Here is a 13,653-nt window from a genome sequence, read left to right on the forward strand (position 1 = left end):
GGGTAGAGACCCAGCCAGACGAGGGGCAGCATTCCCAGGGAAGGGGGGCTGGCAGCGTACCACCTGCTAAGCAGGGAGAAGAGCTCCAGGCCAGCTCCTCTGGGGGGCTGGATGCTCCAGACTCAGGGTTTTCGGTTTATACGGTGGGCGCGGGGCTGTCCCTCCGCAGAGGGTGCCTTGTTCCCCTGGAGGTGGATGGGAGGAAGGTCAATGGATACTGGGATACGGGCGCAGAGGTGACGTTGGCCCAGCCCGAGGTGGTGGCCCCAGATCAGGTGGTGCCCGACACCTACCTGACCCTGACAGGGGTGGGTGGGACCCCATTCAAGGTGCCTGTGGCGAGGGTACACCTGAAGTGGGGGGCCAAGGAGGGCCCCAAGGATGTGGGGGTACACCCACATTTGCCCACTGAGGTATTGATGGGGGGGGACCTGGAGGACTGGCCAAGCAACCCCCAAAGGGCACTGGTTGTGACCCACAGTCAGAGCCGGCGAGGAGCACTGCGCCCTGACCTTGGGGGGGGTGCCTTGCCCGAGGCGCAGGACCCTAACCCGGTGGGGAGGGAATGCCCAGGGACACGGCTCAGGGAGGCTGCGGCTTCAGACCCAGCCGGCGAGAGGGAGCAGGTCCCCATCCCTGTCCCAGCTGCTGAGTTCCAGGCTGAGTTGCAGAAGGATCCCTCCTTGCAGAAGATAAGGGACCTGGCGGATCTCAGGGTGGTACAGACCGTGGGGAGAGGCTGCCAGGAGAGGTTCCTGTGGGAGAAGGGGTTCCTGTACCGAGAATGGGCTCCCCCAGGGGAAGTGGAGTCGTGGGGGATCAGGAGGCAGCTGGTGGTCCCCCAGAAGTTTCGCCACAAGCTATTGTACCTGTCCCATGACATCCCTCTCGCAGGGCACCAGGGAATCCGGCGCACCAGGCAGAGGCTGCTACAGAACTTTTACTGGCCCGGGGTCTTCACCAACGTCCGGCAGTACTGCCGATCCTGTGACCCCTGCCAGAGGGTGGGGAAGGCCCGGGACAAGGGGAAGGCAGCATTGAGACCTTTGCCCATCATAGAGGAGCCTTTCCAGAAGGTGGCTATGGACATAGTGGGACCTCTCAGCAAGACGACCTGGTGAGGGAAGAAATACATTCTGGTGGTGGTAGATTTCGCCACCCGCTACCCCGAGGCGGGTGCCCTTATCGTCCATCAAGGCGGACACTGTGGCAGATGCGTTGCTGACCATTTTCAGCAGAGTGGGGTTTCCCAAGGAAGTCTTAACGGACCAAGGGTCCAACTTCATGTCGGCCCTACTCCGGTGCTTGTGGGAGAAATGCGGGGTCCGGCACAACTGGGCCTCAGCGTATCACCCCCAATCCAACGGGCTGGTGGAGAGGTTCAACGGGACACTGAAGATGATGCTAAAAACATTTATGAACCAGCACCCGCAGGACTGGGACAAGTACTTATCTCACCTGCTGTTCGCGTACAGGGAGGTACCCCAGGAGTCTACCAGGTTTTCGCCTTTCAAACTGTTATATGGAAGGCGGGTAAGGGGGCCCCTGGACCTGATGAGAGATGAATGGGAGGGGAAGGCCACTCCCGATGCAGAGTCGGTGGTGGAGTATGTCCTGACCTTCCGAGAATGACTTGCCGAGCTCATGCGCCTGGCCAGGGAGAATCTGGCCCGAGCCCAGAGGAAGCAGAAGGTCTGGTGTGACCGCACAGCATGGGCCCGCGCCTTCGCCACCAGGGATCAGGTGATGGTCCTCATCCCCGTGAGGAAGAACAAACTCCAGGCCGCATGGGAAGGGCCCTTCAAGGTTGTCAAGCAACTAAATGAGGTAAACTATGTGGTGGAGCTGTCGAACCAGGCGCACCACCGCCGGGTGTACCATGTGAATATGATGAAGCCATATTATGACAGGGGGGATGTGGTGTTGGCCACATGTGGGCACTGGGAGGAGCAGGGAGATGACTCTTTAGTAGATCTATTCCCTGGGACAAGAGCTGGTTCCCCCCAGAAACAATTCCCCTCTCTGATCAGCTAACCCCTACCCAGCAAGCTGAGATCAGAGGGGTGCTGCATCTGTACCAACGGCTGTTTTCCAACCAGCCTGGACGCACTAATCTGACTGTCCACCAGGTGCAGACAGGGTCGCACCCGCCTATAAAATACTCCCCCTTCCGAGTCACAGGGAAAACTGCTCAGGACCTTGAAAGAGAGGTCAATAACATGCTGGCTTTGGGGGTGATCCAGCCTCCTCCAGTCCTTGGGCCTCGCCGGTGGTGCTGGTCCCCAGAAAGGACGGGATGATCCGGTTCTGTGTGGACTATCGGAAGCTCAATGCCATCACTGTAGCCGATGCCTACCCCATGCCCAGGCCGGACGAGCTCCTAGACAAGCTGGGAGGTGCTCGGTACCTTACCACCATGGATCTTACAAAGGGCTATTGGCAAGTGCCGCTGGATGCAGATGCCAGGCTGAAATTGGCCTTTATCACCCCTCTGGGGCTCTATGAGTTCCTGACCCTGCCTTTCGGCCTCAAGGGAGCGCCGGCCACCTTCCAGCGCCTGGTGGATCAGCTACTGAGGGGGATGGAGAGTTTTGCTGTGGCGTATATTGACGACATCTGTGTCTTTAGCCAGACCTGGGAGGACCACGTGTCCCAGGTTAGACAAGTGCTGGACCGACTCCAGGAGGCTGGGCTGACCGTAAAACCGGAGAAGTGCAAGGTGGGGATGGATGAAGTATCCTACCTGGGTCACAGGTGGGGAGCGGCTGCCTAAAGCCAGAACCAGCCAAAGTGGAGGTGATCAGAGACTGGCCTGCCCCCCAAACCAAAAAGCAGGTCCAAGCCTTTATTGGGATGGCGGGGAACTATCGAAGGTTTGTGCCCCACTTTAGCGCCATAGCCGCCCCCATCACTGAGCTGTGCAAGAAGGGGAAGCCAGACAAGGTGGTCTGGACTGAGGAGTGCCAGGAAGCGCTCCGGGCGCTGAAGGAGGCTCTGGTCAGTGGCCCAGTTCTGGCAAACCCAGACTTTGACAAGCCCTTTTTGGTGTTCACCGACACCTCAGACAGGGGACTGGAGGCGGTGTTAATGCAGGAGGATGAGAAGGGGGAGAGACACCCCATCGTGTACCTGAGCAAGAAGTTGCTACCCCGGGAGCAGAACTACGCGGCCATCGAGAAGGAATGCCTGGCCATGGTGTGGGCCCTCAAGAAACTAGAGCCATATCTCTTTGGGTGACACTTCACCGTGCACACCGACCACTCTCCCCTGACCTGGCTGCACCAGATGAAAGGAGCCAACGCCAAGCTCCTGAGGTGGAGCCGGCTCCTGCAGGATTATGACATGGACGTGGTCCACATGAAGGGACGTGACAACCTGATAGCGGACGCACTGTCCCGGAGAGGGGGCCCTGAACTTCCCCAGGTCACTGGTCAGAGTGACCCTGCTCAGTTCAGTCTCCAAGGGGGGAGAGATGTGACGGAGCAGGGAGCAGGGCGGGTTTGACCTGGGAATGGAGCCTGGGAGTTACATTGAGGTACCTGAGCTGTAACCTGAGCCAGGAAGGGGGGTGGGGAACCCGACACCTTCTGCCCGGGAGATGGAACAAAGGAGAGGAGGAGCAGAGGGGAGGGGGGAAGAGAGCTGCTGGAGGGTTTTGGGACGTCTTCAGTTTTGGGCTTGGAGGTGCAACGCAGGGAACCCCAAGCTGGGGTCTAAGCTCCCTGCGCTCCTCAAGAGGACTTGATTGAGGGGTCCTGGTTGTATCTATGAGCTCTGCTGTAGATTGTGTTCCTCTTATCCAATAAGCCTTCTGCTTTACTGGCTGGCTGAGAGTCACGGTGAATCGCAGGAAGCCGGGGGTACAGGGCCCCACACTCCGCGACACAGGGATAGGGGCGAGGGGGAATGCACGGAGCAGCCTTTGGTAGCTGCTGTGATGTAATCCCAGCCCAGGTCTGGGAAAAATGGGAAAGTGCAACAAAAGCGGGGTAGAGCGAAGGAGGCTGTGGTGGGATCGGTATGAGGCTCTCAGACCCGAATGCCAGTTCTCCTCCTTGGGGACAATGTAGGGGGGTGGTAGAAGAGACAGGAGCTCCCTGCAGGAGAAGCGATGTTTTCTCTGAGCAGTATAGTCAGCTATCTCTGTTGGCAGGAGGTTTTCTGTCCAAACTCACTCCGCTCTTGACATATACACCTGCTACCAGGAGAAAACCACATACCCAGGGAGCTCAGCATTCCTAAAGTCCTTTGGGATGTGCAACGACCCAGCTGGATGGGAGCTAATGGTTCAGCCCCTGGAGGGGAACATCTTGAGTAACATTTTGGACCTCTCTGAGAGTCCTCTGAGGACATTTTGGACCTCTCTGGCAACCCCTGAGAGTGGGAGGCAGGATGCCCAGGCTGGGCCAGGGTCACTTGCAGAGAGGTTCTAACCGCTGCATTCCTTGGCTCAGGCTACCCACAGGAGCTTGTTATCAGGAAGACACTTTGTACCACCCCAGCTCCTTGGCACGTCTGGTGAATAGGGCCTGATATTTGCTATGCAGCCACAGTGATGCCCAAGACCAGGCTTTGGTGTGCAGGGATCCAATCTCTGCAACCCCATGTTTCGGTTGTCCTGGGCCCACAGCCACCACTAAGATGCCCAGAGCTGGGTGAGAGCAGAGGTACTCGTAAGTCGGATCCTGCCTGGCCCTTCCCAGGTTTATTGGCATTGCCTGGGGGCAGGGTGAGGGGAAGTTATCAAACAAGTTACATGCTTTCTCCTGCATGGCTCAGAGGCCCGTATCTAGGGCACATGCTCCTCTTCCCAGCAACTCCTGGAAGGACCTGAAGTCAGTGGGGAGAAGGGGGGTGTCACTTTCTTTCTTGGCTCTCTGTGCTCCTCTCCATCATCATCAGATTCCTCTTCGGCTCTGAGGTTCTGGTTATCTGATCAAGGAAGAGGATCTGGGGTGCTTGATGGAAGGTCCTGAGGCAGCAGGCCACAGGAACAGGCCGGGGAGAGCGCAGGGCCTGAGGTGATGTAGCAAGGCAGTTCCAGCTGTCTGAGGTCTGGGTGTGCTGTGGGGCAGCATCCAAGTGCCCCTTGACTGACTCCCAGGGAAGCCCTAGCAGAAGGTGTTGGCTGCCCGGGGAGGGTCACTCCTGACTCTGGAGAAGGGGCGCAGAGGTATATTTGCTCTAGAGGAGGTGCTGCCCCCCCGGGTCGGCAGAGAAAGTCCTAGTGCCAAAGGGAGCTGGCGCAGTAAAATCGGTACCAAGGCTTGAGCTGTCTGTAGTTACAGATCTGCTGGAGACTCGTGTCGGTACCAGGTCTGGCATGGCAGGTCCTGGTGTCTGCATTGGTGCCAGCACCCAGAGAGCCCCCTTGGTACTGGGGCTAGAGTCTGAGTTTAAGGCCAAAAAGGCCACTGACCTCCCATATACCACAGCCCTCCATGCCCCCCAGCCCTGGCCCCCCACGCCAGCAAGGGCTGAGCGGAAGCCACTGACGCCAGACGAGGCAGAGGGCCAGCGGTGCTGCACCAGGCAAAGACAGCTGGCGTCTGGGGCTGGGACATAGAGTCAGAAGGTGCAGAGGCCGAGGCCAAGTACCCCGGGGACAGTGCACCAATCTGCCTTGCCTGGAGCAGGCAGCGGTGCCGCCAACGTGCCAGCCAGCCAGCCGCACTCACTCTTGGGGACAGAGGACCCTGCTTGGCACTGGTGGAGGGGGATCTCTATTCACTGGCTGTTGATGGAGCGGTATCTCAGGGTGGAACGTCGGACCAGCAAAGCTGGAGCAGCGAACCGCTGGGAGCATGACCTGGAGCGAATCTGGAGGAGTGGGACCAGCACCGAGCGAGAGGTCAAAGCGCGCTGGCGCCAGCCGAGTCCCTCACACGCCAGGCGTGGCTGAAGGCAAGCGGGCACAGGCCCAGCCATGAGGCAGCCAGGAGCCAGCGGAAGAAAAGAGGAGGCAGCCGGCAAGGGGCACCCCAGACTGAACTAGCCGGCCTCAGTAACACAGATTGGCGGAAAAGGCGCAGGCGTCACAGACGAGCCGGGGCTCACTGCCACAGGCATGCCGAGGAGTGGAGCCCGGTTTGGGAGGATGGGGGGACACCAGGGGATGCAGACACAGCAGGCCCCGCCGGATGCTGCTGACCCACAATTCCTGCCTCTAGAATGGGGTCCCCATGGACAGGGCCTGGAAGAGCCACCAGGACACCTGCCTGTCCACCTCTTCCATCGCCACCCTAGGGTGCCCCTCAGACCTTGGCTTCTGCCGGCCAACAGCAACCACTCCGGGTCAGTGACGCTGCCCAGAGTCACGGAGCTGCTCGGATGTGCGCTGGGCACCCAGCGGCAGCTCTGGGCACCCAGCGGCAGCTCTGGGCAGAGGCGCCTGGCCCTCCCCACAGGCAGCGTGTGCTGGGAGTGGATGTGCCATTCTCACCCCTCAGCGAGGGCTGGGCGGAGCTCTGCGGGTCTGTGGCAGGCACCGAGTCTGGTCGTGGGGCAGGGGAAGGCAGCACCCCCTGCTCAGCTGCTCAGGCTCACAGCTCTGAGCGCAGCATTGTGGTCCGACAATGGGTGACTGTGACTGCGGATCCCCAGAGCCTCACCTCCGGGGCTGTCAGGCAGAGCCCCCTTCGCTCCACAGCCCCTGCCGCTCCCTCGGGGACGGACGCGCCCAACACACTGCCCTCTAATCACTACCCGCTCAGCTCCTGCACCCAGGAGAGGGGCCCGCGGGCCTGCCCCAGCCTCCCTGCCCCAGGCCCAGCCCCCGCCCCTGGCCTCTTACCTGAACCAGGCAGTAACCCAGCAGCTGCAAGTGCCTGTTCCTCATAGCTCGTGAGCCCACCAGGATGTCCGAGTTCTGGCAGTAATGCCACTTGTCATTGACGGAGAGAACCACCCTGCAGAGGACAGAGCGGGGGGCAGCATTACCCTCTGCCCAGCACCCCATGGCCAGGGGAGGGGAAGGGGAGGCGGGGGCGGCAGCATTATACCCCAGACGCCCCACAGCTGGGGGAGGGGAAGGGGGGCGGCAGCATTATACCCCAGACGCCCCACGGCTGAGGGAGGGGAAGNGGAGGGGAGGCGGGGGCAGCAGCATTATACCCCAGACGCCCCACGGCTGGGGGAGGGGAAGGGGGCGGCAGCATTATACCCCAGACGCCCTATGGACGGGGGGCAGAGGATTGACCCACAATGGCCCCTAGACCCCCTGGCTGGGCCTGGGGCACGTTACCCACTAATGGGCACGCTGCACTCGCTGCCCTGCGGCTGAAGGAGGGGAGAGGATGCGGCACAGCTGGGGAGGCGCATCCCGGGCCTTATGGCCGGCCGGGGGTGAGGTTTGCCCAGCGCAGGGCCCTAGTCCTGATGCCCTACAGGGGCTGATGGACTCAGCCAGCAGGCAAGAGGGAGGGGACTGGGACAATGCTGGAGGAACAGAGCCGGGGAGCCCAGGTCCTGCCCTGCCCAGTACCTCTGAATCTCTTCAGCTCCCTGCAGCCCGTCGCTCGGCCCTCTCTTGGGGCTGGGCAGGTGTGGGGAGGGCAGAGCACAGGTCTCCTCGGCTGGCGCCGCCTTCCCCTCGTCCAGCTCCTCCGGGGCCTTCTGGCCCCTGCGATCGGGCCCCGGGCAGCCGGCTGTTGCCTCCCCCTCCTCCAGGATCTTGCTGATAGGGAACTGGAAGAGGACAGCTGTGGAGGTGCCCCTGGGGGAGCAGTCAGAAGTGGCGGCCGGCTGTGGGGCCAGGCACTCCGAGGGGCTGCTGAGCGTGGAGCTGCCCTGGCTCTCCAGCGAGTGCTCTTTGCTCAGGCTGCAGTAGTAGTCCGATGGGGGCTGGTAGCAAGGGCCCCCTGGGGCAGGGCACAGCGTGGGCAGGAAATGCCCAGCGAGGTTGCTTTCCCGGGGGCCCTCGGGGCTGCTGGGCATCTCCGGAGCGAATGGTGCGAAGTCCTGCAAGTCAGCGGTGAGGGCCAGGACGCTGGAACGCAGGCAGCTGGCAGCAGGGGGCACCCCAGGGCGAGCGCAGGCAACCTTGTAGGCTGCAGGGACGTGGGCAAGAGGCAGGACCGTGCCCGAGCGGTTAATCCACAGCAGGAAATCTGCAGAGACAGCATGGATCAGAGGCAGGAGCTGCTGCTGCAGGGTCCATGGGGTGGGGCTGAAGGCATCACTACATACCCTAGGCCCTTAGGGACAGGGCCGGAAAACAGGGGCACCCAGGGGCTGGTGGGAGCCCTCAGACGCACCCCCTGGGGCACTGGCTGCCAGGCATGCCAGAGCAGGGATATGTCTGTCACACTGGGAACTCCATGCTAGAGCGTGCCCCACACCCTGCTGCAGCCCCCTGCGGCCCAGCATGTCGTTTTGGAGTGAGGGACTGACCTCTAGCAGAGCAACTGTGTCCCAGAAGTGGGCGCAGAGCAACCTAGGGCCATTGCCGCTGATTGTCTCGCTCACCCGGACACCCACCAGCACAATCAACTCCACACGGGAGCCTGGATGGGGGCAGGGGCTGAACTTCCTCAGCCTGGGCTCAGGGCCGAGGGGGACTGTGACAAAGTGGGAATGATCTTAATGTTTTCTCTGTGCGGGGGGAGTGGCACTGTATGAGAAAGAAAACGTAGAATCAAATGAAGTAAAAATCTTAAGTGAGTCCACATGTTCCATAGGTTTCAGAGTAGAAGCCGTGTTAGTCTGTATCCGCAAAAAGTTCCATAGAATCTCTATGGATAGAAATGTCATGCTCTAATAAGAATATAACAGTAGGGATCTGTTATCGACCACCTGACCAGGACAGGGATAGTGATGATGAAATGCTAAGGGAGATTAGAGAGGCTACCCAAATAAAGAACTCAATAATAGTGGGGGATTTCAATTATCCCCATACTGACTGGGAACATTTCACCTCAGGATGAAATGCAGAGACAAAATTTCTCGATACTTTAAATGACTGCTTCATGGAGCAGCTGGTACGGGAACCCACAAGGGGAGAGGCAACTCTAGATCTAGTCCTGAGTGGAGCGCAGGAGCTGGTCCAAGAGGTAACTATAACAGGACTGCTTGGAAATAATGACCATAATATAACAACATTTAACATTCCTGTGGTGGGAAGAACATCTCAACAACCCAACACTGTGGCATTTAATTTCAAAAGGGGGAACTATGCAAAAATGAGGAGGTTAGTTAAACAGAAATTAAAAGGTACAGTAACTAAAGTGAAATCCCTGCAAGCTGCATGGACCCTTTTCAAAGACACCATAATAGAGGCCCAACTTAAATGTATACCCCAAATTAAAAAACACAGTAAAAGAACTAAAAAAGAGCCACCGCGGTTTAACAACCATGTAAAAGAAGCAGTGAGAGATAAAAAGGCATCTTTTAAAGAGTGGAAGTCAAATCCTAGTGAGGTAAATAGAAAGGAGCATAAACACTGCCAAATAAAGTGTAAAAATGTAATAAAAAAAAGCCAAAAAGGAGTTTGAAGAACAGCTAGCCAAAAACTCCGAAGGTAATAACAAAATGTTTGGGAGATTCCCAAACCTGAGCAGGCTTTTGTAGGTGCCAAGTCGGAGGAACTGTCACAGATTGAGGTGTCACTAGAGGTGGTTTTGGAATTAATTGATAGACTTAACAGTAACATGTCACCGGGACCAGATGGCATTCGCCCAAGAGTTCTGAAAGAACTCAAATGTGAAGTTGCGGAACTACACCTCTACCCCGATATAATGTGACCTGATATAACACGAATTCGGATATAACGCGGTAAAGCAGTGCTCCAGGGGGACGGGGCTGCGCACTCCGGCGGATCAAAGCAAGTTCGATATAACGCGGTTTCACCTATAACGCGGTAAGATTTTTTGGCTCCCACGGACAGCGTTATATCGGGGTAGAGGTGTATTAACTATGGTCTGTAACCTGTCCTTTAAATCAGCTTCTGTACCCAATGACTGGAAGATAGGTAATGTAACGCCAGTATTTAAAAAGGGCTCTAGAGGTGATCCCAGCGATTACAGACCGGTAAGTCTAACGTCAGTACCGGGCAAATTAGTTGAAACAATCGTAAAGAATAAAATTGTCAGACACATAGAAGAACATAAACAACAAGGAGTCTGGTGGCACCTTAAAGACTAACAGATTTATTTGGGCATAAGCTTTCATGGGTAAAAACCTCACTTCTTCAGATGCAACAGATGTGAGGTTTTTACCCACGAAAGCTTATGCCCAAATAAATCTGTTAGTCTTTAAGGTGCCACCCGACTCCTTGTTGTTTTTGTAGATACAGACTAACACGGCTACCCTCGATAATTGAAGAACATAAATTGTTGGGCAAAAGACAACATGGTTTCTGTAAAGGGAAATCATGTCTTACTAATCTATTAGAGTTCTTTGAAGGAGTCAAACAAACATGTGGACAAGGGAGATCCAGTGGACATAGTGTACTTAGATTTCCAGAAAGCCTTTGACAAGATCCCTCACCAAAGGCTCTTACGTAAATTAAGTTATCATGGGATAAGAGGGAAGATCCTTTCATGGATTGAGAACTGGTTAAAGACAGGGAACAAAGGGTAGGAATTAATGGTAAATTTTCAGAATGGAGAGGGGTAACTTGTTCCCCAAGGGTCAGTCGTAGGACCGATCCTATTCAACTTATTCATAAATGATCTGGAGAAAGGGTAAAAAGTGTGGTGACAAAGTTTGCAGATGATACTAAACTACTCAAGATAGTTAAGACCAAAGCAGACTGTGAAGCACTTCAAAAAGAGCTCACAAAACTAAGTGATTGGGCAACAAAATGGCAAAATGAAATTGAATGTGGATAAATGTAAAGTAATGCACATTGGAAAAAATAACCCCAACTACACATACAATATGATGGGGGCTATTTTAGCTTCAACTAATCAGGAAAGAGATCTTGGAGTCATCGTGGATAGTTCTCTGAAGACGTCCACGCAGTGGCAGTCAAAAAAGCTAACAGGATGTTAGGAATCATTAAAAAGGGATAGAGAATAAGATGGAGAATATCTTATTGCCCTTACATAAATCCATGATACACCCACATCTCGAATACTGCGTACAGATGTGGTCTCCTCATCTCAAAAAAGATATACTGGCATTAGAAAAGCTTCAGAGAAGGGCAACTAAAATGAGTAGGGGTGTGGAATGGGTCCCATATGAGGAGAAATTAGAGGCTAGGACTTTTCAGCTTGGAAAAGAGGAGACTAAGGGGGGATATGATAGACCTCTATAAAATCATGAGTGGTGTGGAGAAAGTGAATAAGGAAAAGTTATTTACTTGTTCCCATAATATAAGAACTAGGGGCCACCAAATGAAACTAGGGGCAGCAGGTTTAAAACAAATAAAAGGAAGTTCTTCTTCACACAGTGCATAGTCAATTTGTGGAACTCCTTGCCTGAGGAGGTTGTGAAGGGTAGGACTATAACAGCTTTTAAAAGAGAACTGGATAAATTCATGGAGGTTAAGTCCATTAATGGCTATTAGCCAGGATGGGTAAGGAATGGTGTCCCTAGCCTCTGTCTGTCAGAGGGTGGAGATGGATGGCAGGAGAGAGATCACTTGATCATTACCTGTTAGGTTCACTCCCTCTGGGGCACCTGGCATTGGCCACTGTCAGTAGACAGGATACTGGGCTGGATGGGCCTTTGGTCTGACCCGTTTGGTACGGCCATTCTTATGTTCTCTGAACACTGCAGCATGCCTCAGTTTCCCCTATGTGTTACTCAAGTGTCTAGCTGGTGGGATAAGGATGTGTGATTGTTGCAGAGACCCCTAGAGGGCAGGTGTGACTGCGACTGGCTGCAGAGAACAGCCAACACTCTGGCCTGGCACCTGAAGGCCAGGCCCCCTGCTCTGCAAGAATCAATCGGAGGTGTTGGAGAACAGAGACCATGTGACCTGCTAGCCTGGGAAAGAGACAAAGGACAGAGGAGGGGCAAGGGGTCTGATGGAGGCCAGGCAGCTGGAAGAGGTCAGTCTCCTGGTTTGGAGGGGCGGGGGGGAGAGAAAAGAGAGAGCCCAGGGCTCTGGATCCCCCCCAAGATGGACTTGGCTGAATGTTCCTGCTCCCCGTGCTCACAAGCTCTGCTCTATGCTGGGCTCCTGGTGACCAATAACCCGTCTGTCCCACGCTGGCTGGGAGTCACTGCTGGCTGCGGAGTGGGGGGCAGGGCCCTTTGGGGGTGTGAGGCTCCCCAGGAGTCCCGTCCAGGGGGACACGCTGAGGGGAGCTCAAGGTGGACAGGGGTTGAGCACTTTGAGGGGGCTTGCCCTGGGGGGCCACGCTGCAGCAGAGTCCTGGCTCAGCTTCTTCCAGAGCAGCCAGACTGACGCCCGTGACCAGAAGCCTGGATGGGGGCAGGGGCTGGACGTCCTCAGCCTGAGCTCAGGGGGTCAGAGCCCAAGGCACCTGCGGAGCTGTACCAGCGACCCCTCCTCGTGGGGTCACAGCTTCCAGCGGCAAGAGGGCATTTCCCTCAGCTAGCCCCAGGCCCCGAGGGAAGCAAGGTGCCTTTCCCCAACAGAGTTGTGTTTGCACTGGGGCAGTCGCGGAGGGGAGGAGGGGGGAAATGTCAAAGAGATGCTAATGATCCCCCCCACCTGACACGTCTCTCCTGCAAAGCAAGGCTAAGGCCAGACCTGCTGGGGGGTGCTTGGCCAGGTGAACTACACGCCATACCTCACCGTACCAGCACAGCGCTCCGGGCAGTACAGCTTATCCCAGCCACACTGCGCTCGGTACCAGCACAGCTTACTGCAGCCCCGCGAGCCCGGTAACAGGGATTGCCGTGTCTACACCAGGGGCTTCTGCCGGCCCAGCTCTGTCAGTCACTGCATCCCCGGCTGTGCGGGCAGGAGTCCGTAGGGCAGACTTGGCGCGTATTTCAGGGGCTGCCCTCTGAAGGGGGCAGGCCCCACCGTGTGTAAGAAGCCCAGGCCTGGCCTGCGGACACTGACCGAAGCCAGGATTCACTAGGGGTAGTGCAACATCGTGAAGGCAGCCAAGAGCTGTACCTCTCCAGTGCTTTCCAGAGTCAAGTGCCTGCGGTTCACAATGGCCTTTGCTAAACCTGCCGTCCTGCCACAGCGGCCCGGCGGGGTTCCCGAGCACCAGAGCCCAGCCCCGCACTCCCGCCGGCGGGACTCCCAGGGAACACGTTCAAGCAAGGGGGCTCGGGGCTGGGTGTGGGAGGTCTAGGGTTGCCGGGCCCCGCTCCCCAAGGAAGGGTAATGGGCACGAGGTCTGCACCTAGGAGTGTGCCTCAGAGCCCCAGAGCTAGGAACAGTGCTCCTGGGCTCCAGGGATCCACCCTGGGGAACCCCCCCCTCCCCCCCACACACACAGGGGCAGGGCTAGGCCTGTCCGGCGGGGGAGGGGAGAGTCCCCACACACACAGGGGTAGGGCTAGGCCTGTCCGGCAGGGGAGGGGAGAGTCACCGCCCTGGGGAACACCCTCCCCCACATACAGGGGTAGGGCTAGGCCTGTCCGGCGGGGGAGGAGAGAGTCCCCACACAAACACAGGGGCAGGGCTAGGTCTGTCGGGCGGGGGAGGGGAGAGTCCCCCCACACACAGTGGTAGGGCTAGGTCTGTCCGGCGGGGGAGGGGAGAGTCCCCACACACACACA

The 13,653-nt window shown here is 57.1% G+C and overlaps 1 protein-coding gene across 1 annotated transcript in view; it reads right to left on the reverse strand.

The window, feature by feature from the left end:
• FASTK (Fas activated serine/threonine kinase) overlaps nt 1–13,653 on the reverse strand; it is a 43,544-nt gene that overhangs the window by 16,647 nt on the left and 13,244 nt on the right. Inside the window, exons 7-8 of the mRNA XM_034759860.1 lie at nt 7,484–8,108; nt 6,794–6,908 (exon numbers count right to left, since the gene is read on the reverse strand). Of these exons, the coding sequence (XP_034615751.1) occupies nt 6,794–6,908; nt 7,484–8,108 (740 nt within the window). The remainder of the gene's footprint in view (nt 1–6,793; nt 6,909–7,483; nt 8,109–13,653) is intronic.

Source organism: Trachemys scripta, chromosome 2, assembly GCF_013100865.1.
Source record: "Trachemys scripta elegans isolate TJP31775 chromosome 2, CAS_Tse_1.0, whole genome shotgun sequence".
Classification (NCBI taxonomy): domain Eukaryota; kingdom Metazoa; phylum Chordata; order Testudines; family Emydidae; genus Trachemys; species Trachemys scripta.